General features: G+C 48.4%; 2 protein-coding genes across 9 annotated transcripts in view; one reads left to right on the top strand and one right to left on the bottom strand.

Annotated features, from left to right (window-relative positions):
* Positions 1-7,170, bottom strand: part of KLHL18 (kelch like family member 18) — a 36,770-nt gene extending 29,600 nt beyond the window's left edge. For both annotated transcript variants that reach the window (XM_048837350.2, XM_048837351.2), the window contains exon 1: positions 6,938-7,170. In XM_048837350.2, the coding sequence (XP_048693307.2) occupies positions 6,938-7,075 (138 nt within the window). In that variant the 5' untranslated portion in view covers positions 7,076-7,170. The remainder of the gene's footprint in view (positions 1-6,937) is intronic.
* The window catches only part of KIF9 (kinesin family member 9), a 47,277-nt gene continuing 32,058 nt past the window's right edge, over positions 7,170-22,388 (top strand). For 2 of the 7 annotated variants that reach the window (XM_048837349.2, XM_048837346.2), the window contains exons 1-12: positions 7,234-7,405; positions 10,021-10,052; positions 11,704-11,842; positions 12,335-12,435; positions 12,594-12,759; positions 12,894-13,000; positions 15,295-15,519; positions 17,492-17,575; positions 17,691-17,783; positions 18,822-18,969; positions 20,219-20,283; positions 22,077-22,154. In XM_048837349.2, the coding sequence (XP_048693306.1) occupies positions 12,340-12,435; positions 12,594-12,759; positions 12,894-13,000; positions 15,295-15,519; positions 17,492-17,575; positions 17,691-17,783; positions 18,822-18,969; positions 20,219-20,283; positions 22,077-22,154 (1,062 nt within the window). In that variant the 5' untranslated portion in view covers positions 7,234-7,405; positions 10,021-10,052; positions 11,704-11,842; positions 12,335-12,339. Of the gene's footprint in view, positions 7,406-9,720; positions 10,053-11,703; positions 11,843-12,334; positions 12,436-12,593; positions 12,760-12,893; positions 13,196-15,294; positions 15,520-17,491; positions 17,576-17,690; positions 17,784-18,821; positions 18,970-20,218; positions 20,284-22,076; positions 22,155-22,388 lie in introns of those variants that run through there. The other 5 variants (XM_048837347.2, XM_048837348.2, XM_075126079.1 and 2 more) reach the window with 5 other exon arrangements.

Below are 22,388 nucleotides of genomic sequence, written 5' to 3'. Positions count from 1 at the left end.
TGCTGGCAGACGCGGTACTGCATTGCTACACAGCAGCAGTTTATTGCCTTTTGGCAGCAGACAGTGCAGTATGACTGGTAGCCATGGTCGACGTAGTCCTGGGTGCTCTTTTAACTGGGCGCTTGGGCAAACATGGGAGTGACTCAGCCAGGTCATTTTCCTTGTTTCGTCTCAGGCGATTAAGTCCTACCGGCAGTGCACTGTCTTTTAATCTGCAGCTAGCAGAAGACGATAGCCAGTAGTCATACTGCACCGTCTTCTGCCGAGCACCCAGGTGTTGACGATGGCTAGCAGTCGTACTGCACAGTCTGCTGCCAGCAAGATGTATAAAGATAGATGAAGTGGCTCAAAACAAGAAATAGACCTGATTCGTTTTGTATTCATTTTCTCCTCCCTCCCTCCCTCTGAGAAATCAACTGCCTGCTAAACCCAGTTTTGAGTTCTATCCTTGAGGGGGCCATTCAGTTTCTCGCAAAGCCACCCCCTTTGTTGATTTTTATTCCCTGTAAGCCAACCCTGTAAGCCACGTCGTCAGTTGCCCCTCCCTCCGTCAGGGCAACGGCAGACAATTGTTCTGCACCTTTTTTCCGTGCAGACGCCAAACCACGGCAAGCATGGAGCCCGCTCAGATCACTTTGGCGATTAGGAGCACATTACACACCACACGCATTATCCAGCAGTATATGTAGCACCAGAACCTGGCAAAGCGAAACCGGGCGAGTAGGCAACGTCAACGCGGTGACGAGAGTGATGAGGACATGGACACAGACTTCTCTCAAAGCATGGGCCCTGGCAAGGTGGGCATCATGGTGCTAATGGGGCAAGCTCATGCGGTGGAATACTGATTCTGGGCCCGGGAAACAAGCACAGACTGGTGGGACCGCATAGCGTTGCGGGTCTGGGACGATTCCCAGTGGCTGCAAAACTTTCGCATGCGTAAGGGCACTTTCATGGAACTTTGTGACTTGCTTTCCCCTGCCCTGAGGTGCAAGAATACCAAGATGAGAGCAGCCCTCACAGTTGAGAAGCGAGCAGCAATAGCCCTGTGGAAGCTTGCAACGCCAGACAGCTACCGGTCAGTCGGGAATCCATTTGGAGTGGGCAAATCTACTGTAGGGGCGGCCGTGATGCAAGTAGCCAACACAATCAAAGATCTGTCGATATCAAGGGTAGTGACCCTTGAAATGTGCACGTCATAGTGGATGGCTTTGCTGCAATGGGATTCCCTAACTGTGGTAGGGCCATAGACAGAACCCATATCCCTATCTTGGCACCGGAGCACCAAGCTGCCGAGTACATAAACCGCAAGGGGTACTTTTCAATAGTGCTGCAAGCTCTGGTGAATCACAAGGGACGTTTCACCAACATCAACGTGGGATGGCCGGGAAAGGTACATGACGCTCGCATCTTCAGGAACTCTGGTCTGTTTCAAAAGCTGCAGGAAGGGACTTTATTCCCAGACCAGAAAATAACCACTGGGGATGTTGAAATGCCTATATGTATCCTTGGGGACCCAGCCTACCCCTTAATGCCATGGCTCATGAAGCCGTACACAGGCAGCCTGGACAGTAGTCAGGAGCTGTTCAACTACAGGCTGAGCAAGTGCAGAATGGTGGTAGAATGTGCATTTGGACGTTTAAAAGCGCACTGGTGCAGCTCACTGACTTGGTTAGACCTCAGCGAAACCAATATTCCCACTGTTATTACTGCTTACTGTGCGTTCCACAATATCTGTGAGAGTAAGGGGGAGACATTTATGGCGGGGTGGGAGGTTGAGGCAAATCGCCTGGCTGCTGGTTACGCACAGCCAGACACCATGGCAGTTAGAAGAGCACAGGAGGGCGCGGTGCGCATCAGAGAAGCTTTGAAAACCAGTTTCATGACTGGCCAGGCTACGGTGTGAAAGGTCTGTTTGTTTCTCCTTGATGAAACCCCCCGCCCCTTGGTTCACTCTACTTCCCTGTAAGCTAACCACCCTCCCCTCCTCCCTTCGATCACCGCTTGCAGAGGCAATAAAGTCATTGTTGCTTCACATTCATGCATTCTTTATTCATTCATCACACAAATAGGGGGATAACTACCAAGGTAGCCCAGGAGGGTTGGTGGAGGAGGGAAGGACAAGGCCACACAGCATTTTAAAAGTTTAAAACTTTAAAACTTATTGAATGCCAGCCTTCTGTTGCTTGGGCAATCCTCTGGGATGGAGTGGCTGGGGGGCCAGAGGCCCCCTCCCCGCGTTCTTGGGCGTCTGCGTGAGGAGGCTATGGAACTTGGGGAGGAGGGCGGTTGGTTAAACAGGGGCTGTAGCGGCGGTCTGTGCTCCTGCTGCCTTTCCTGCAGCTCCACCATACGCAGCTCAACCATATTGGTTTGATCTTCCAGCAGCCTCAGCATTGAATCCTGCCTCCTCTCATCATGCTGCCGCCACCTTTCAGCTTCAGCCCTCTCTTCAGCCCGCCACCTCTCCTCCCGGTCATTTTGTGCTTTCCTGCACTCCAACATTGTCTGCCTCCACGCATTCGTCTGTGCTCTGTCAGTGTGGGAGGACAGCATGAGCTCAGAGAACATTTCATCACGAGTGCATTTTTTTTCGCCTTCTAATCTTCACTAGCCTCTGGGAAGGAGAAGATCCTGTGATCCTTGAAACACATGCAGCTGGTGGAGAAAAAAAAAGGGATAGTGGTATATAAAAAGACACATTTTATAGAACAATGGGTACACTCTTGCATGGTAAACCTTGCTGTTAGCATTACATACATAGCACATATGCTTTTGTTCCAAGGTCACATTTTGCCTCCCCCCAGCGCATGGCTAGCGCCTCCTCCCTCCCCGTGGCTAACAGTGGGGAACATTTCTGTTCAGCCACAGGCAAACAGCCCAGCAGGAACGGGCACCTCTGAATGTCCCCTTAAGAAAAGCACCCTATTTCAACCAGCTGACCATGAATGATATCACTCTCCTGAGGAGAGCATAGCAAGATAAAGAATGGATGTTGTTTGAACGCCAGCAAACATACACTGCAATGCTTTGTTCTACAGTGATTCCCGAGTATGTGCTACTGGCCTGGAGTGGTAAAATGTCCTACCATGGTGGATGGAATAAGGCTGCCCTCCCCAGAAACCTTTTGCAAAGGCTTTGGGAGTATATCCAGGAGAGCCATGAATGCCAGGGCAAATTAATCATTAAACATGCTTGCTTTTAAACCATGTATAGTATTTTAAAAGGTACACTCACCAGCAGTCCCTTCTCCACGTGGCGGGTCCGGGAGGCAGCCTTGGGTGGGTTCAGGGGGGTACTGGCTCCAGGTCCAGGGTGAGAAACAGTTACTGGCTGTCTGGAAAACTGGTTTCTCCACTTGCTTGCTGTGAGCTATCTACAACTTCATCATCATCATCTTCCTCGTCCCCAAAACCCGCTGCTGTGTTGCCTCCATCTCCACTGAAGGAGTCAAACAACACGGCTGGGGTAGTGGTGGCTGAACCCCCTAAAATAGCATGCAGCTCATCATAGAAGTGGCATGTTTGGGGCTTGGACCCGGAGGGGCCGTTCGCCTCTCTGGTTTTCTGGTAGGCTTGCCTCAGCTCCTTAAGTTTCACACAGCACTGCTTCGGGTCCCTGTTATGGCCTCTGTCCTTCATGCCCTGGGAGATTTTGACAAATGTTTTGGCATTTCGAAAACTGGAACGGAGTTCTGATAGCATGGATTCCTCTCCCCATACAGCAATCAAATCCTGTACCTCCCGTTCGGTCCATGCTGGAGCTCTTTTGCGATTCTGGGACTCCATCATGGCCCCCTCTGCTGATAAGCTCTGCATGGTCACCTGCAGCTTGCCACGCTGGCCAAACAGGAAACTGAAATTCAGAAGTTCGCAGGCCTTTTCCTGTCTACCTGGCCAGTGCATCTGAGTTGAGAGTGTTGTCCAGAGCGGTCACAGTGGAGCACTCTGGGATAGCTCCCGGAGGCCAATACCGTCTAATTGCGTCCACAGTACCCCAAATTCGACCCAGCAAGGCCGATTTCAGGGCTAATCCCCTTGTCAGGGGTGGAGTAAGGAAATCGATTTTAAGAACCCTTTAAGTCGAAAAAAAGGGCTTCGTCATGCGGACGGGTGCAGGGTTAAATCGATTTAACGCTGCTAAATTCGACCTCAACTCCTAGTGTAGACCAGGGCTCAGACAGCACAACTTTGTTCATGGCCATTACACAGACAATACACTGGTGAATGCTGCTTTACAAAATATTCTTGTGTATTCCTCATTTAAATGTACGTAACCCACACCACTCAATGTAAGGAATGCAAAATCTATTTATTTATGTAAATCTCTTTCTAAGGCAGAGGGAAATGGGTGAAGAATCTCAATCTGTGCAGACTGGGGAACATTTTAGGGTTTAATTCAATAGTATGAATTTTGTACTCACTGGACTGGTCACATGCTTTGAGCATGGCAACAGCAGCACTGTATACATCTAAAAACTCCTATTCTGTTATTAACTTTAACAGGGATTCTAGCATTTTCCTCTGAAGGATCTGCTATGGGCCACACTCAGATACTGGACTAGAGGGACCACTTGCCTGATGCAGTGTGGCAATTCCTATGTTGTACTTAGCGTGTTCAGGCTTCAGGGGTTTTATTCTTTTTCAGATAGTGAATTAAATGATCTTGAAAGATAATGGGTTGACAGTCCTAGAGACTGATTTTCCATTTCTCCACAAAAGAGAAACAGTTCAGGTAGCAGCAAGCCAATTCTTCGCCCCACCAATGCGTGTCAACCCTGATGTAGAGTGACCACCCTCTGGGAATTAGAAGGGAGTACAATGTCCATGATTCGGTCAGTGCTTGGACTCTTGACTGAGAGGATCAATAAGGGTTCCAATTGCTGCTGTAGATTTTGTGATGTCGACACATCCACCAGACACTGGACTGAACTCCAGACTCATTTTGCTTTGGCCACTAAAAAAGTTGTAACAATTTTTTGCTACCACCATCCTGGGCGACATCTGAATTAGCAGCCTAATGACAGTATCTGTCTTGCAGTAACCTCTCTACGGCTCACATACCTTAGCATCAAAGGGTGAATGCTATGCCAACCTGTTACTCTGATTTATAGGTTCAGATCAGTATTTCTCTATTATAACCACCTCTACATTTTGTGTGTGTACAGATCCCTGATTGTGGGACCTAGAAGTTACTGTAACACAATAAATAATATCTCCAAGCAGCAAAAACATAAGCTCCCTGAGCAATATTAATTTCTAGCATGCATATTTTAGCTAAGATTCCTGCTTCACAACAGTGCTAGCCAGCCTTGCATTAGAGAGAATTGCGAGATTGATAGCTGTGGGAACATCTTAAATTAACAAATATTTCCTATGGCACCTCAGTGGAGAACACAGAACTATTCATGGGGCCACTCCTGGCATGCAAGGATGACTAGTGGCAAGTCATCTAAACAAATATTTAGGGTGAGAAGAACTGCACTAGATGACTCACTTGACGCACCTTTCCACCCAAAGGCATACGACGTGAATGGAGATTAGCAAACTATGGTTGGGTTGGACTTCAACTCCCCTTTGTATGTGACACAGTCTATAGCCTAGGCACCCATTTATACAGAGCTGCTGCTTCTGCCTCCTGTGGGGGACGAAGGCTCATAGGATTGGCGCCACAAACTGGTATAGGTATCGGGCCCCCCCATCCCATTGCCCCACGACCCTCACAGCTCTGCATCCCGTTCCCCGCCCCATCCCGTGTCACCCCCCCACACATTGGACCCCCCCATCCCATTGCCCCATGACCCTCACAGCTCCGCATCCCGTTCCCCGCCCCATCCTGTGTCACCCCCCCATCCCATCGGGCCCCCCATCCCATCGCCCCACGACCCTCACAGCTCCGCATCCCGTTCCCCGCCCCATCCCCCCATCCCATGTGCCCCCCCCGCACATCGGGCCCCCCCATCCCATCGCCCCACGACCCTCACAGCTCCGCATCCCGTTCCCCGCCCCATCCCCCCATCCCATGTGCCCCCCCCGCACATCGGGCCCCCCCATCCCATTGCCCCACGACCCTCACAGCTCCGCATCCTGTTCCCCACCCCATCCCATGTCACACTCCCCCCCCGCACATCGGGCCCCCCCATCCCATCGCCCCACGACCCTCACAGCTCCGCATCCCGTTCCCCCCCATCCCCCCATCCCATGTCACACTCTCCCCCGCACATCGGGCCCCCCCATCCCATCGCCCCACGACCCTCACAGCTCCGCACCCCGTTCCCCCCCCATCCCATGTCACACTCCCCCCCCGCACATCGGGCCCCCCCATCCCATCGCCCCACGACCCTCACAGCTCCGCACCCCGTTCCCCCCCATCCCATATGCCCCCCCCCGCACATCGGGCCCCCCCATCCCATTGCCCCACGACCCTCACAGCTCCGCATCCCGTTCCCCGCCCCATCCCCCCATCCCATGTGCCCCCCCCGCACATCGGGCCCCCCCATCCCATCGCCCCACGACCCTCACAGCTCCGCATCCCGTTCCCCGCCCCATCCCCCCATCCCATGTGCCCCCCCCGCACATCGGGCCCCCCCATCCCATTGCCCCACGACCCTCACAGCTCCGCATCCTGTTCCCCCCCATCCCCCCATCCCATGTCACACTCCCCCCCCGCACATCGGGCCCCCCCATCCCATCGCCCCACGACCCTCACAGCTCCGCATCCCGTTCCCCCCCCATCCCATGTCACACTCCCCCCCCGCACATCGGGCCCCCCCATCCCATTGCCCCACGACCCTCACAGCTCCGCATCCCGTTCCCCGCCCCATCCCCCCATCCCATGTCACACTCCCCCCCCCCGGCGGGGCTCCCCCCCATCCCATGCGCCCCCCACATCGGGCCCCCCCATTCCCAGTGCTCCCCCCGGCCGGTCGCCGCCCCGGTACCTTGAGGGTCACGTCGCAGAGCTTGCCCTGCCTCCGGATCTCGCCCATCACCCCGTAGCCGCGGCTGGGCAGGTCCCCCACCGAGAAATGCACCAGGTCCTCGGGGTCCAGCTCCGGCTCGGCCGCCGCCTCCAGCATCTTCCCCGCGCGCCTGCCCGGGCCCCGGCCGCCGCAGCGAGGGCAAGGCGCGAGGAGAGAGGCGCCGCCGTCCGCTCCAGCGCCGCGCTGGCCCCTCCCGGCCGCCGTAGCCAACCAGAGCCCGCGGGCCCCCGCCGGAAACGGCCTCCCCTCGCTTCCGCCTTCTCCCGCAGCACTTCCGGACGTGGTGGGAAGTGGCGGTAGTCATGGTAACGGTGTGTACACCCCCGGCCCCAGCCGCGCCCCGGAGCCTGCGGCGCGGCGGGAGCTGGCAGCGGCGGGAAGAGCGGCCGGTCCCAGTTCAGTACCGGGTGCCCGGGCCCCTGCCAGGTGCTGCACGGGCCTTCCCCCTCTCCCCGTCCCGTCTCCCCATCCCCCCGGTCCCCTCCCCTCCCCTCCCCGTCTCCCCATCCCCCTGCCCGGCCCCTGTCCCTCTCCTCTCCCCATCTCCCCATCCCCCAAATTCCCCCCGTCCCCTCCCTTCCCCTCCCCGTCTTCCCATCCCCCTCCCCGTCCCCCCCCTCCCCTCCCCGTCTCCCCATCCCCCTCCTCCTCCTGCCCCCTTCCCATCTCTCTTCCTCCCCCCTTCCCATCTCCCCATCCCCTCCCCGGCCCCTTCCCATCTCCCCATCCCCCTCCCCTTCCCCAATTCCCCCTGTCCCCATCCCCCTCCCCTTCCCCTCTCCCCAATTCCCCCTGTCCCCTTCCCCCTCCCCGGCCCCTTCCCCTCTCCCCATCTCCCCATCCCCCAAATTCCCCCCGTCCCCTCCCTTCCCCTCCCCGTCTTCCCATCCCCCTCCCCGTCCCCCCCCTCCCCTCCCCGTCTCCCCATCCCCCTCCTCCTCCTGCCCCCTTCCCATCTCTCTTCCTCCCCCCTTCCCATCTCCCCATCCCCTCCTCTCCCCGTCCCGTCTTCCCATCCCCCTCCCCGGCCCCTTCCCATCTCCCCATCCCCCTCCCCTTCCCCAATTCCCCCTGTCCCCATCCCCCTCCCCTTCCCCTCTCCCCAATTCCCCCTGTCCCCTTCCCCCTCCCCGGCCCCTTCCCCTCTCCCCATCTCCCCAATTCCCCCCAGCCCCTTTCCCCATCCCGTCTCTCCATCCCCCCCCGTTCCCCCCGGCCCCTCTCCCAGCGCCCCCATCCCCAGCCTCCTCTTCCCATCCCCCTTCCCCTTTCCCCATCCCCCCAATTCCCCCATCCTCACCTCCCAGTGCCCCCTTCCCCAGCCTCCTCTTCCCATCCCCCGGCCCCTCTCCCCAGCCTCCTTCCCCTCTCTCCATCCCCTCACATCCCCCTCGTCCTCACCTCCCAGCGCCCCCTTTCCCAGCCTCCTTCCCATCCCCCGGCCCTCTCCCCATCCCCCCGGCCCCTTCCCCTCTCCCCATTCCCCCCTCCCCTCTCCCTATCCTCCCCATTCCTCCGTCCTCACCTCCCAGCTTCCCCAGCCTCCTCTTCCTATCCCCTGTCCCCTCTCCCCGTCCCTATCCCCCCAGCTTCATCCCTACCTCCCAGCCATCCCCATCCCTCTGTTGTCATCCCCATCCCAACTCCACCACCTTGTCATCCCTGTCACCAACCCCATCCCCATCTCCCAGCCACCCCCATCCTGTCCCCACCCTGTCTCCCTGTCCTCATCCCCATCTCCCTGTCACTGTTCCCATCCCCGCAGCCATCCCTGTCCCCTGTCACCATCCCCACCTCTCAGCCATCACAATTATTGCCTCCACTTCCCCACTGTCCTCATCTCAGCTATTCCCATCTCCGTCCCCACATCCCAACCATCTCTGTAAGACCACCACCAGCCCCGCTCCCACCTATCCGTGTATTGCTACTGGTTTTGATCCCTCATCCCAGCCATCCCTGTGTTGCCACTGTCTGTGCATCTCACTGTCTCTGCATGACCACCACCACCACCCACACATCCCAACCAACCCCTCATCATCACCTCGTCCAACCTCACTTGCTTGATCACACCATCTTCTTCCCCATGTCCCAGCCATCTCCTATCTCATATTACCATTGCTCCTATGTCACCACCATCCTCATCCCTGTATCATCTCTGCCTCCATCCCCAATGTATCAGCTATCCCTGATCTCACATTGCCATGGCTCCTGCATCCTCATGTTCTCATCCCTGCATCACCTCCATTTCTGTACCCACATCCCAACGATCCTCATGCCATCTCTAACTCCACAGCCCTGTGTCACCATTGTCTCTGTAACCATGTCCCAGGCATTTAAAAAATCTGGTTGACTGCATGGCTTGGGAGATTGGTAATGGACTATGGAGCCTTGCACTTCTAGGCCACTGGTTAAAACCTGTCTGAGTGAGTGATTGCTGGCAAAGCTGAAAGGCTGTTTGGTGGCCTGTGTGGAATGACTTCGGTGGATCTCAATCCACCGGATAGGTGCCCATGTGACAAAAACAACCATCACAACTGACACTAATTGGCATCCTTGTTGCAGTCACAGCAGAAAGGCCAAGGACTGAATGAGCTATGGAGACTGAACTCCCTTTCTTATCCATAGCTGAAAACTTTCTGTCAATGGTAAAGAATCACAGGAGTCACTTTCTTCTAACACTGAACAAGGAATTTTATTAGAATAAGGAAAATTGCATTAGCCCCAAGGCAATTCTCTTCCTCTCTGTGCTTCACCTTAGAGCTTCTGCTTAGAACCTTCTCCAGCTCCCTCTTCCTGCCTGGCTTCTTGCTACAGCTTTAAAGAAACAGTGCACCTATCCTCACAACCTTCTTGTCCAGGTAGAAGCCTATTGCTGTGGTACTGTGAAAGATTACAGTACCACTACCTGAACTGTACCTGTTCTCTGGATAAAGAAAGGACTTCCCTCTCCAGGACCATCAGTCTTTCACTAGCACTAAATACATTTTAAAGTAATAACATAGAAACTGCATATTCATGTATATCTGTTTAATCTCCTCCAGGTGTCCCCAAAAGCTATTATCTGTATTAGCTGGTGAGTATCATGAGTCTGATGAGATGGTAAGAATTTTCCAATTTAAGGGTCTATCCTTGCAAGTCCTTAGTTGGTGAAACTGTCATTGAGTCCTGTGGGAGTTTTGTGCATCTCAGGCTCACAGGATTGTATCCTAAATTAGATTAACAGTATGAATTAGACACCGTGCCTGACATACCACCACACTATGGTCATCGGTCGATGCAATGTAAAGGGTTTAATAACCCTCTATGCTGGAGTATTGATAAAGAAGGAAATCTTGAGGTGTTTGGATCCAGATTATGTTCGGAGTTTGGGATCTAAACTAACTGGGTTTGGATTGGGTCATTTTAAATTCTTGAAAATCAGCTATTCTTGTGAGATTTTCAATATCTTGTGCTAAAATTTGACAAAAATAGTTTTTTTCATGATATTTCTGCCATATTTAAACCAGAGCCAAAAAACACACTCATCTTTCTTTTTGGGATCCAGTTTGGAAACACGGTTGTAGTGGTGTGTTTGGATCCAATCCCCATTCCAAAAAATCCTATTGGATTTGGGTTCAGGGTTCCAGGTTTGGGCCTCGCTTAGTTTTAAGGAGGAATCTGAATGAAAAGAATATTGTCATTTGGTGCATTAAGAGACAGTTAATTGAAACTAGAATTTGACCTTCCAGATGTCCTCTATTTTAGGAGTTCACACCAAAAGCATTTCCATCCAACCATTACCAAACTCTAGGCAGAGAGAACCAGGATGCAGAATTGTGCAAAACCAAAGAGCCAAGGAAAATGACAAGGGAATAATTAGGTACAATTAAAGAGAAATCCCCCTCATATGAAATGAATACACATACATGCCCTGGGTTGTGTTTCTTGAGCCATTCAGATTGTTTGTAAAGTGCTTTGAGTGCCTCACAAGAAAGGTGCTTTTCAGTGATCATGAGACAAAGAAATGTCTATATTTTATTATTTATTTAAAAAATGAATCAGATGGATAATAAATCACTTGAAGCAGCGTAAGGAATACAGAGCCTTGTTCTACATGGTAACAGTGATGTTGTAACCCTGTGTCAGGTAATTTGATCTTAGGTGAACAATAAACAAATAATCACCCTAGAAAGCTGATATGCTAACATACAACACCCCAGGGGTATTCACCTTGTGTAATGGCCACTTTGTGCTATCTATGCCCCTGGGAGGCTAAGAGCCCCTACAAAGGGGGCTGTTTTGGGATAGTCCATGAATAGGTGGGAGCAGGAGGTGGTGTGGCCAGAGCATTCCTAGTTATTCTGAATAATTCCCTTTTGCTCAAGGCCCACAGTGCCCATGCTAGTTGAAGCACAAGTTAAGGCAACTCTCAGATTGCAGGCTCTTTGGGGCAGGACCACATTTATCTCTCTGTAAAATGCTTAGCACAAAGTGGCCATAATCTTAATCAGAGAATCTGGGTGTCATAGTGAAATCATCATCATCATAATGAATGAATAATATAGCAGCTTTTGTCCATGGATTACAAAATCCTATGTCTGATGTAAAACATTTTCATTAAAACTTTGTGGCTAAATTGTTGCTGCGGTAGCACTGCGCCTTTAACACATCCTCCTGTTACTGTAAGAATTACATGGTTGGGACTTTGCATTTATACTCAGTGACTTCCAGTGCTCTGTTTACAGGTGAAAAGATTATTTTTCCAGCTGTCAGCATCACGTATTCCTCTTGGGATCTGAAAATCAAGCTGGTCTCTCCCTGCCTCTCAATTCACGAGTGATCAAAAGTTTGCTGACAGAACCTAGGGCCAAATTCTGCACTCAGGTACACCACTGTCAAGCTGGCGTAACTGCATCAATGTCAACGGTTTTCTACCAGATTTGTATCAGAGAGCAGAATCCAGCCATTAGCTGAGAGTTGCACTGATGATGCATGAGGCAGAATAGAATCCATCTCATTCTCCTATAGCTGTTTTGTTCTGCAGGACTAGCAGGAAGAGAAGCTTGTTTGTGTCAGTAAATAACTAGGACTCAGATACACAAGAAGAAATTGTAATGACTAAGAAGGTTTTTGCATGTTCTATTTTTACATGTTCACTTTTCTGACTTTAAAAATTTCCCTGCTTAGGCTAGATGTGTGCTTATAGTTCCTCTTAATAAACCAGTTAGAAACTACAGTTTAACATTTGTAAACAGTTTATTTTAAAAATTGATGACACTGCAGCCTACCTTTTGCTGATGACAGCCTTTTAACTGTATTTTAGAGAACACTATATTTTCTTGTAAACCTGATTTTCCCTTTCCCCCCTTCTTTTAGTTACAATGAGTGCAAAAGAAAATAAAGTACATGCATTTGCGCGAGTCAAGCCAACAGCTAATTTTCCTGAAGACATGATCAAGTATGGGCCAGACAACAAGGTAAAGGAACAAGAGACATCAGGAGCATAATGGATTTAGATTCTGATTTAAGTTATGGTAGCAGAAATGAGCAATAACCCTGCTGCAGTTACACTGGGGCTGATTTTGGCCCAATCTCTCTTGTAGCACATCAACATTCTTCATCTCTGTCTTTTTAGAGCATAGATATTTACATCAGGAGAGATATTAAGAAAGGAGTCGTCAATAACAAGCAGACTGATTGGTCCTTTAAATTGGATGGTGTTCTTCACAATGCCTCACAGGATTCGGTTTATGATGCAGTAGCTAGGGACTTGGTATCCCAAGCTCTGAATGGCTATAATGGTAATTTTTTTATTGATATGTGTTATTTTAAGATATAGTGGGGCTCCCCATCTGAGGATAAGGTCCCTTTGATGTTACATTGGAGAAATGAATGAGTCCTGCTGAATTTATTGTTTTCCTTTAAACTTTTCTAGGCACTATTATGTGCTATGGGCAAACAGGAGCTGGTAAAACATACACCATGACAGGAGCAACTGAAAGCTACAAGCATAGAGGAATCATACCCCGAGCTATACAGCAGGTACCAAAGATTTGAATTAGAAAGGAGGGGAAGAAGGAGAAACTAGTACATCTGTCATATCATCTGTTATCCTCCCAGTCCTAAGAAATGTGTTGACCGCCCCAAACATGGTCACCACCAATTTATTTTAACAGGAGATGGATATTATATGGTCCTTAAAGAAGTTGTGGGACAATAAAACATCATTATGTTGCACCTTGATGTTCCATTGTGATTTTTCATTGTAACACTGTGACCTTGTGCCGTGAGAGTGGTAACATTTCAATGCAATGTGATGACGTTGCATTGTGATATGCGGACATGTCATCCTGTTGCAACATAAACATGATGTCATGATGTGCAACTTTCTTAACCTCTCAAAAGGGTACTCTGTTGGGTGAAGAGTCTTGTGCGCCTGCTCCCAGAAGCACAGCTGAAAAGCAGAGTGTAGGGCTGACATAACCTACACAAACCAAAGCTGGAAGGTGTTCTGCATTATTTGTTTCCAGTAGCTGCTGTTTTAGGTGTTTTCCAAGCATAAAAAAGAACCAATTCCTGCAACAAAGAGCTGATCTGATTAGCTCATTGTTATATTGTCCTTAACTCCCGCCCGAATAATTTCTTACTAGTTATATTCCTTGGTATTAGTGTAAGTGCTGTTCGTGCAATTAGAAAAAAGCAATTCAGCCAGCAAATGGAATGTTCTTTATTGTTTAGATAAAACACAGAAAAGTCTTGTTTTAGGCTTCCTACCCTTGACACTATCCCTTTAAAGGTATAATATTTTCAAAACCAAAATAATTTTGAAAATCTTATTAGAGCTGCTGAGAGTGTGCCATACACTTACTAACTGATTTATAAAAAAAGAACAGGAGTACTTGTGGCACCTTAGAGACTAACAAATATATTTGAGCATAAGCTTTCGTGGGCTACAGCCCACTTCATCGGATGCATGCAGTGGAAAATACAGGAGGGAGATTTTATATACACAGAGAACATGAAACAATGGGTGTTACCATACACACTGTAACGAGAGTGATCAGTTAAGGTGAGCTATTTACCAGCAGGAGAGAAAAAAAACCTTTTGTAGTGATAATCAAAATGGGCCATTTTCAGCAGTTGACAGGAACGTGTGAGGAACAGTAAGGGGGAAAAATAAAAATGGGGAAATAGTTTTACTTTGTGTAATGACACATCCACTCCCAGTCTTTATTCAAGCCTAATTTAATGGTGTCCAGTTTGCATATTAATTCCAATTCAGCAGTCTCTCGTTGGAGTCTTTTTGAAGATTTTTTGTTGTAATATTGCGACTTTTAGGTCTGTAAGCGAGGGACCAGAGAGATTGAAGTGTTCTCCGACTGGTTTTTGAATGTTATAATTCTTGCGTCTGATTTGTGTCCATTTATTCTTTTACGTAGAGACTGTCCGGTTTGGCCAATGTACATGGCAGAGGGGCATTGGCTGCACATGGTGGCATATATCACATTGGTAGATGTGCAGGTGAACGAGCCTCTGATAGTGTGACTGATGTGATTAGGCCCTATGATGGTGTCCCCTGAATAGATATGTGGACACAGTTGGCAACGGGCTTTGTTGCAAGGATAGGTTCCTGGTTTAGTGGTTCTGTTGTGTGGTGTGTGGTTGCTGGTGAGTATTTGCTTCAGGTTGGGGGGCTGTCTGTAAGCAAGGACTGGCCTGTCTCCCAAGATCTGTGAGAGTGATGGGTCGTCCTTCAGGGTAGGTTGTAGATCCTTGATGATGCACTGGAGAGGTTTAGTTGGGGGCTGAAGGTGACAGCTAGTGGTGTTCTGTTACTTTGTTGGGCCTGTCCTGTAGTAGGTGACTTCTGGGTACTCTTCTGGCTCTGTAAGTCTGTTTCTTCACTTCAACAGGTGGGTATTGTTGTTGTAAGAACGCTTGATAGACAGACAGAGACAAACACCTAGAAGATCTCTGAGGGGTTGGAGCAAATGCGGTTGTATCGTAGAGCTTGGCTGTAGACAATGGATCGTGTGGTGTGGTCTGGATGAAAGCTGGAGGCATGTAGGTAGGTATAGTGGTCAATAGGTTTCCGGTATAGGGTGGTGTTTATGTGACCATCGCTTATTAGCACTGTATAATATAATATAACTAATATATTTGTTAGTCGCTAAGGTGCCACAAGTACTCCTGTTCTTTTTTCGGATACAGACTAACATGGTTGCTACTCTGAAACCTGACTAATTTATAGTGATTCACATCCTGAAAAGCCACAAATTGATAGGAACCTTGTTTGTGAACTCAGACTGTCATTGACAAGCATATGATCTGTGCAGGTGTTCCGGGCAGTTGAAGAACGCATTGATCAGTCCATCACTGTCCGAATGTCCTACCTGGAAATCTACAATGAGACTCTCTTTGACCTTCTCTCCACTATGCCTCATGACATGTCCGGTGACACTCACATGGCTGTAGTGGAGTACCCCCAGGGTGTCTTTGTGAAGGGCTTATCTATTCATCCAGCCAGCCACGAGGAAGATGCTTTAAATCTCCTGTTTGAGGCAAGATAAAACAATGACTCACTATTATTTCTCATCCTTATTTTTTATATTTATTTTTGCTGATTTAGCTAAGGAAAGGAGAGTTGTCTTGGGGTTAGAGCAGAAGATGGGAAGTCATGACTCTTAGGGTGAGATCCTCACTTCTTCTCCAGTCCCGGCATAAAACCCCTGGTTCCTGTCAGGGAGGATTCCCTGGTGCAGATACTGTGGAAAACAGCATATGTCTGCTGTCCGAGAACCCCCTTGCAAGTCCTGGTATATGGGCAGTGCTGTGGTGAGGCTGAAGGTGGAAGGGGTGTGTCTGGGGTGGGGCTGCATCACACAGTGCTGTGGAGATTCCAGGCAGCACTGTGGCCCATAGGGCAGGCCAGGGAGGCTGCTGTAACTTAGACAGGTTCCCAAGGTTGTCTAAATTATGCTGCGGGCCTCCCTAGCCCTAGAGCAGCACAGGACTGGGAGTGCAAACTGGCTTGTTTTCAGTGTGCTGGTGATCACATTTAGGAAGTCAAGGAGCAGGTTAAGCAGAGTGCAAAGGATAGTCTGTAACGTATCCTAGTTAGCAGAACCAATGTCTGAACCGTGTTGTTTTTCCTTTTTGAAAAAATGCTTGTCAACACTCTCCCATAGCAAGTGAAGACACTTACCATTGACACTTTCTACAGATAGATGGGGCAGTCATGGCATGCCTACATCTAGGCAGTCATGCAGAGGGGACACTCAGATAGCTGGGCAGGTGAAACTAGGAGGCATACATACATCTGCATCAACTTTGCACATAGGGGCCTTAGCTTGGACAAGAGTAAGTTGAACAGTTAGCTCCATATCTAGAAAGCATGTTTCACCAACAACTGAAAAGCCCTTAAACCCTTCCTTTTTTTGCTTTCCAATTGCTGAGACTATGTTCAGGTGTTCTGATGAAGCTCAGGCTGGGTAGTCAGCTGGGTTACTAGTAACAATCATTCTTGATTTCTAGAACGGGAGACATACGGCTAACCACAAGACCTGGGAGTCAGGAGAAGTGCCAGAGCAGTTTATGGAGATAACTAGGCACTTAGACATCAAAATGATCTAAACAGCACCCATAGTTATTTGTGCCTGCGAATTGGGGGTACAAGAAGGGAGGCTGAGTTTTGAAAAATCTGTCCTTTGATCTCTGTGCTTCCATTTCCTCATCTGTAAAACAGGGATAAGAACATTTCTCTAAAGATACCAACTTGACTGGGTTCCTGTTTTGGGGTCTCAACTCCTTACCATGAGGCAGGCCAGAACTCCTCTCGTTCTCAAAGGCTTTGAGACACAGAAAGGCCAGCCGCCTTTTGAGACTAACTACAGGTGCCTTAGTGGTGCCCTCTAGAACTTCAGTTCCTTTCTCACCGTGCTCCACTGTGACGCTCCCTGTCAGAACTGCAACCATCACAGACTGTCACAGCATCATTTTCAGTGACTGATGCATTTTCTTGTGGTCTCTTCCTATCCTATAAGTAATCTTGGGTGTCTATTACACTTAGGGGAGATCTTTGCTTCATGCTTATCAAGGAACTGAAGCAGGCATGGACGCACTAAGTCTTGCCTGCTGTTCCTCAAAGGGCCACATTTTTTGAGGATTAGGGGAGCTCTGGCCCCTTTCACACTAGGAACCTGAGCCCCAGGGATGGGAATCCAGTTAATATGGAATCTTCAGAGAAGCAGTATGACAGATAAGTAGTGATCCCTTACCTGTCTTCATGAGTGGAATATTTGCAGTGTGCTTTGAGAGCCATGCTAGAAATGCCTAGGATAGACAGATGTTGGGAGTGCCTCAGATAGAAGGCTGTGGATAAGTGACCAATTTTATTATTATCTCTACGTATTGAAGTTACAAGCATTGTTTGTTTAACTGTGACTTTAATAGTCTTCCTTTCGTATTTATTCTACTAGTATTTATTTTATTTTTTAATACAAATAATGTCCTGAATTTTGACTTCATTTTCAGGGTGAGACCAACAGAATAATAGGTGAACATACTCTGAATAAAAATTCATCCAGGTCCCATTGCATATTCACTATCTATATTGAGGTAAGGCCGCTGGCAGGTTTCCTGGGGGCTCAGAGATCTAGGGGTCTTTGGAATTTAAATGTGTACTCTACTTCTACCTTGTTGTGTGTAATGTTAAATACATTTTTTTTCCCAGTCTCATTCCAGAATTTTGTCAGATGCCAAATACACTGCTTCAAAAATGAACCTAGTGGATCTGGCAGGTTCAGAGAGAGTGGGGAAGACTGGGGTAAGCAGATGGGGGGAAATGTTTGCTCTTTGTAAGAGATGGGTCCAATTGTTAAAGTGATGCATGTGGAGTCAGAGGACTTTTCCACTACAGTTAATGGAAACAGCAAAACTGAATTCCCTTTATGCCATATTGAACATTTACCTCTAAAGGAGGCTGGTAGTAAACATAATTTATATTTCCGCTTTAGCCGACTGAATTTTATTCTAGCTTGTTTCTGGGAATTTGGTGTCAGGACGAGAAGGAGCTTGATTCTGGTGTTAGATGTACGCTTCAGTTGTTAATCCCTAAGTATGTGTCAGCATCTCCTTACCACAGTTGCACATGTGGAGCTGTAGATTTTTCAGGATCTATGCTTGACACAAGAATCAAACCCCTGGTCAGTAGATGGGAGGAACCATGACAAATCTCTACCCCATGAAAGCATCAGAGGATGCTCGGTTATCTTCCGTAGCTGTAATACCTTTTTATCAAGTCCAAATGTGCAAAACTCCATCCTCCATGCACCTGTCTCCTGCTTGATCATTCCTTCCAACAGTGTGATTGCTCAGTCTAGGCAAGAGCCTGAGCCATCAGCCTTATTGGGAACTCTTTGTAATTCAGCTTCATTCTGCAACTGCGCTGAAAGCAAAAATCCTTCTGCTTCTGGTGATACTATAGAGACTGATGCAATCACCTTTCTGAAACAATAGGGAACAACTTAAACTTTCACTGCTCCCCTGTGATATACTATGTTGTGTTGAGCAAGAAATCCCCAGGCAGCCTTGTGACAAAGAGAGGATTTCCCCTTTCAGAACCAGGAAAGCCAATATTCTGGCAGACTTGTTATTGCCCAATCACAGCCCTGAAGAACTTGCTCTCAAACTGCAGAAAGCCCTTCAGGATCTAGAATCTCATAGTTAGTCTGTGTTGGACTCATCATCTCGTTTATCCTCCACTTCAATCAGAGCTGTAAGCCCAGTGACGGACACACTCTATTTCGCAGTTCACCTAGAAAGATGCATGTGGAAACTTTTTGTCTTTTGGTCTTTCTTACAGTCTGAGGGGCAGGTTCTGAAAGAAGCCACGTATATCAACAAATCTTTGTCATTCCTTGAGCAAGCTATCATTGCACTGGCTGATCGTAAGAGGGACCACGTCCCCTTCCGGCAGAGCAAGCTCACCCATGCCCTTAAGGATTCATTAGGTAAGGACCTGGAATCGGAAGAGAGGAATGAGAAAATATCTTGGTTTCAGTTCTCATGAGGAGATCAAGCCATGACCAAACATGCTCAGTCAATCTGTTGGCTTGTCTACACAGCGATTTAATGCATGGCCAGCCAGAGTGTGAATCTACAGCGCACTAGCTTGCTGTGCACTAAGTGGCCCTGTGGACCCTGTTATAACACACTAAAAGTTCCATAGTGCACTTTGACTGCCTACCATTTCAAACAAGCTAAACCAAGGCAAAGTGATTTCCAGATCACTCACCATTCCAGTGATGTGCGCCCATGTCAAACAGCAGTATGTCAAAGTGCACTACTGAATTTACAGTGCACTCTAGCATTATCCACATGGCCAGTTAGTGCTTGGCAAGCCAGTGCACGATAGATTCATGCCCTGGCTGGCCATGTGCTAAATCACTGTGGAGACAAGCCCTCACCTAATAGTCTAACATATGAAAAATTAGCAGTGGTTTCTGTTTTTCTTACCTTAATGAAACATCAGGCGCACGTACATGCAAGCCTCATACTGATCAAGCCAGTAGAAACGTTACTAAATTTTTCTCAGCTGAGAATACTTTAAAAACACATCACAGTCCTTTCAAAGTTCTGATCCTGCAGGTGCTATCAACTCTCATTGAGCCCTGCAGAAGTTGAGGATGAGCAGGACCTGAGCAAACATGACAAATTCAAAAACTGTATTACATCTGGAATCTGTAGGACAGGTATCCACTTTAACAACAGCGTATGACACAGTCTGAATAGAGAAAGCCACTGAAGACAGGCTGTAGACATCGGCAGTAAGGAACTGAAATCATACAAATTAAGGGTGGAATTTCAAAGCTCTCAGCATTGGCCCAATCCTACTCCTCCCTCTGATTTCATTAGATGAGAGGCCAACACTGAGCGCTTTTAAAATCCCACCTTTCAGCTTTTACCCCACTCCAACCATTTACAGTTTGCATTGCCATATACTTAGCACTAACCCAGAAGGCTGGAGTCAGAACATTGACTGTTCCATTAACTCATTCCATACCTTGCTTATGAACATTATCTTTCATGTTCACCACCGATAACCCTTCCTGTTTTCTTGAAGGAAAAATTACAAACTAGCGATGTTCATTGTAGTCGTGATGTGTCTTTCATTCTTCACTCACTACAGAATGTAAAATTCTCCAGGAAGGAACCCAACACAGAGGAAGTCACATTCCTCCCCCTTGCTGTCTTTTTCAGGGGGAAACTGCAATACAGTCCTGGTGGCAAATATCTATGGTGAAGCTGCTCAGATAGAGGAGACTGTAAGTGGAGAGAGTTCCTTCAGAAACAATGTCCTTCATTTAAAGACATTTTGGTCCTGTCTGCGCTACAGTCAAAATCATGCTAGCAATAACCATGATTAAATTGTAGCATCCAGAGCACCTTAATCTGAGGTCCCAGGGAAGTATCATGTCAAATTCAACAAAATCACTTGACATTGCATCAAATGCAGCATGGTGGGAACTATATGGGGTTGGTTTTTCCAGTCTGCTAAGGTCACTCTGTGGCCACATAAGCCATCCATTGAGGATGCTAATCTTCCAAGGGGAAAATGAGACCCATCCAGATAAATACTCAAGGCCAAATTCAGTCTGGATCTAAACATGCATCGTTTCATTATGTATTATTATTATTTGTACCTTTCCAGCAATGGATTTGGAACTGTACAGCACACAGTGAAGTTAATAGTTATACTTAAGGCCCTGTTATAATCGGAGATCTTTTTTTGAAAATGCCCAGTAGTGCCACGCATAAAGTGTTGATTTTCATAGAATATGCATGGCAGCTGAGTCCCTTGTGAAGTGCTGCAGTTTTTTCAATGGTGGGGAGGCAAAAGTGAGCATCTGTGCACATCAGTCTTCTGCTCAGCGCAGCTGGTAGTGCACAGCATCACATTGGAAGAGCAGTTTGTGGGGGACGTATGTGAGACACAGTAGCCAGCGCTGCCATCACTTGGAACACAAGCAGCTGTGGCCTCAGTGGGAAGGAAGAAACGGGCATTTGTGTTCTGGTCTTCTACTCAGTGTGATGCCTGGCACATGTCAGTGTCATGTCAGAGCAGCTGTTTGGGGGGACTTGGCAGCCGGTTTTATGCGAGGCACAGTAGCCAGTGCGGCCGCTGCTTGGAACATGCACTACAAGTCACACAGAGCACAAGACTGGCATGTGCGGATGTCTGCTTCCACCTTCCCGCTGAGGCCACAGGTTGTTCATGTTCCAAATGGCAGTGGTGCTGGCTACTGTGCCTCACATAAAACTGGCCGCCAAGTCCCCCCGAACTGCTGCTCCAATGTGATGCTGCCACGGACTAAGAGCCACACAAAGCACAAGACCAGCATGCAGATGCCTGCTTCCATCTCCCCGCTGTTGGAAAAATCGCGGTATTGGGCTAATTTTGTGGTTTCCGCTCAGTCTGTGAAATTGTGATTTCCACAGGGCCTTAGCCCACTTTATACAAGGGCTGAATTTGGTCCTTGGTAGCAGCTACACAAACAATTTGGTATGCTAGTACCAGCAATAACCTCCTCATGGTGAGATCGCTTAGGCTTTGGAATAATTCTCCACAGGAAGTTGTTGGTAGCCTCATTGCTTGAGTCATTTAAAATTGGGCTGAACAAAACACGACCGTAAAGTATTGAAGGGAGGAATTCTGCAGTTTACCAGGGAAGGAGTTAGACATTTTTTGAAACTAAATGACCTGTCATACAATCTTCTCTGCTATTGGATATCATAATTGTTCTTTATTATTTGTGCTGCGGTGACACCAAAGACCTCAGTCCCATTGTGGTAGGTGCCGTACACACATATAACAGAAAGGACGGTCCTCACCCCGAAGAATTTACCATCTAAAGATGAATAATCATCTAGAAGCAACCAGGCACTAGAAGACCTACTCCTGGAATGGGGATAGTGTAGAATGGTGGCCTACAATGATATAGCTTTTCCATTTCTAGCTTCTGGGATCCTATAGTATTAAAATAGCAAAGGTTTTTGAGTCTGGTCTGGTGACCCAAACTTGCTTCCTGGTTGATAGGCAAACTGTAATGTTTTTCAGCTGTCCTCTCTCCGTTTTGCTACCAGAATGAAATGGGTCACAACAGAGCCAGCCATCAATGAGAAATACGACCCAGAGGTATGTATATTTTTGTGGGGAAATGGAAGGAAGGAGGTTCTTTTTCTTAAATCCAGGAAAAATTAAGACAACGCTTCCCAAACTTCTTCATCATGTGTATCACATATTAATAGAGAAACTGTCTCATGGACACCTTCCCTCCCACTGAGAGGATCATCTCCAGTCCCATCTGAGACCCTGCAGACCACCTCCCTTCCCACGGCTGGTCACACAACGTCCCCGCAACAACTACAG

The sequence above is a fragment of the Caretta caretta genome, chromosome 2 (assembly GCF_965140235.1).
Source record: "Caretta caretta isolate rCarCar2 chromosome 2, rCarCar1.hap1, whole genome shotgun sequence".
Classification (NCBI taxonomy): domain Eukaryota; kingdom Metazoa; phylum Chordata; order Testudines; family Cheloniidae; genus Caretta; species Caretta caretta.
This window is presented reverse-complemented; position numbering and strand designations above follow the sequence as displayed.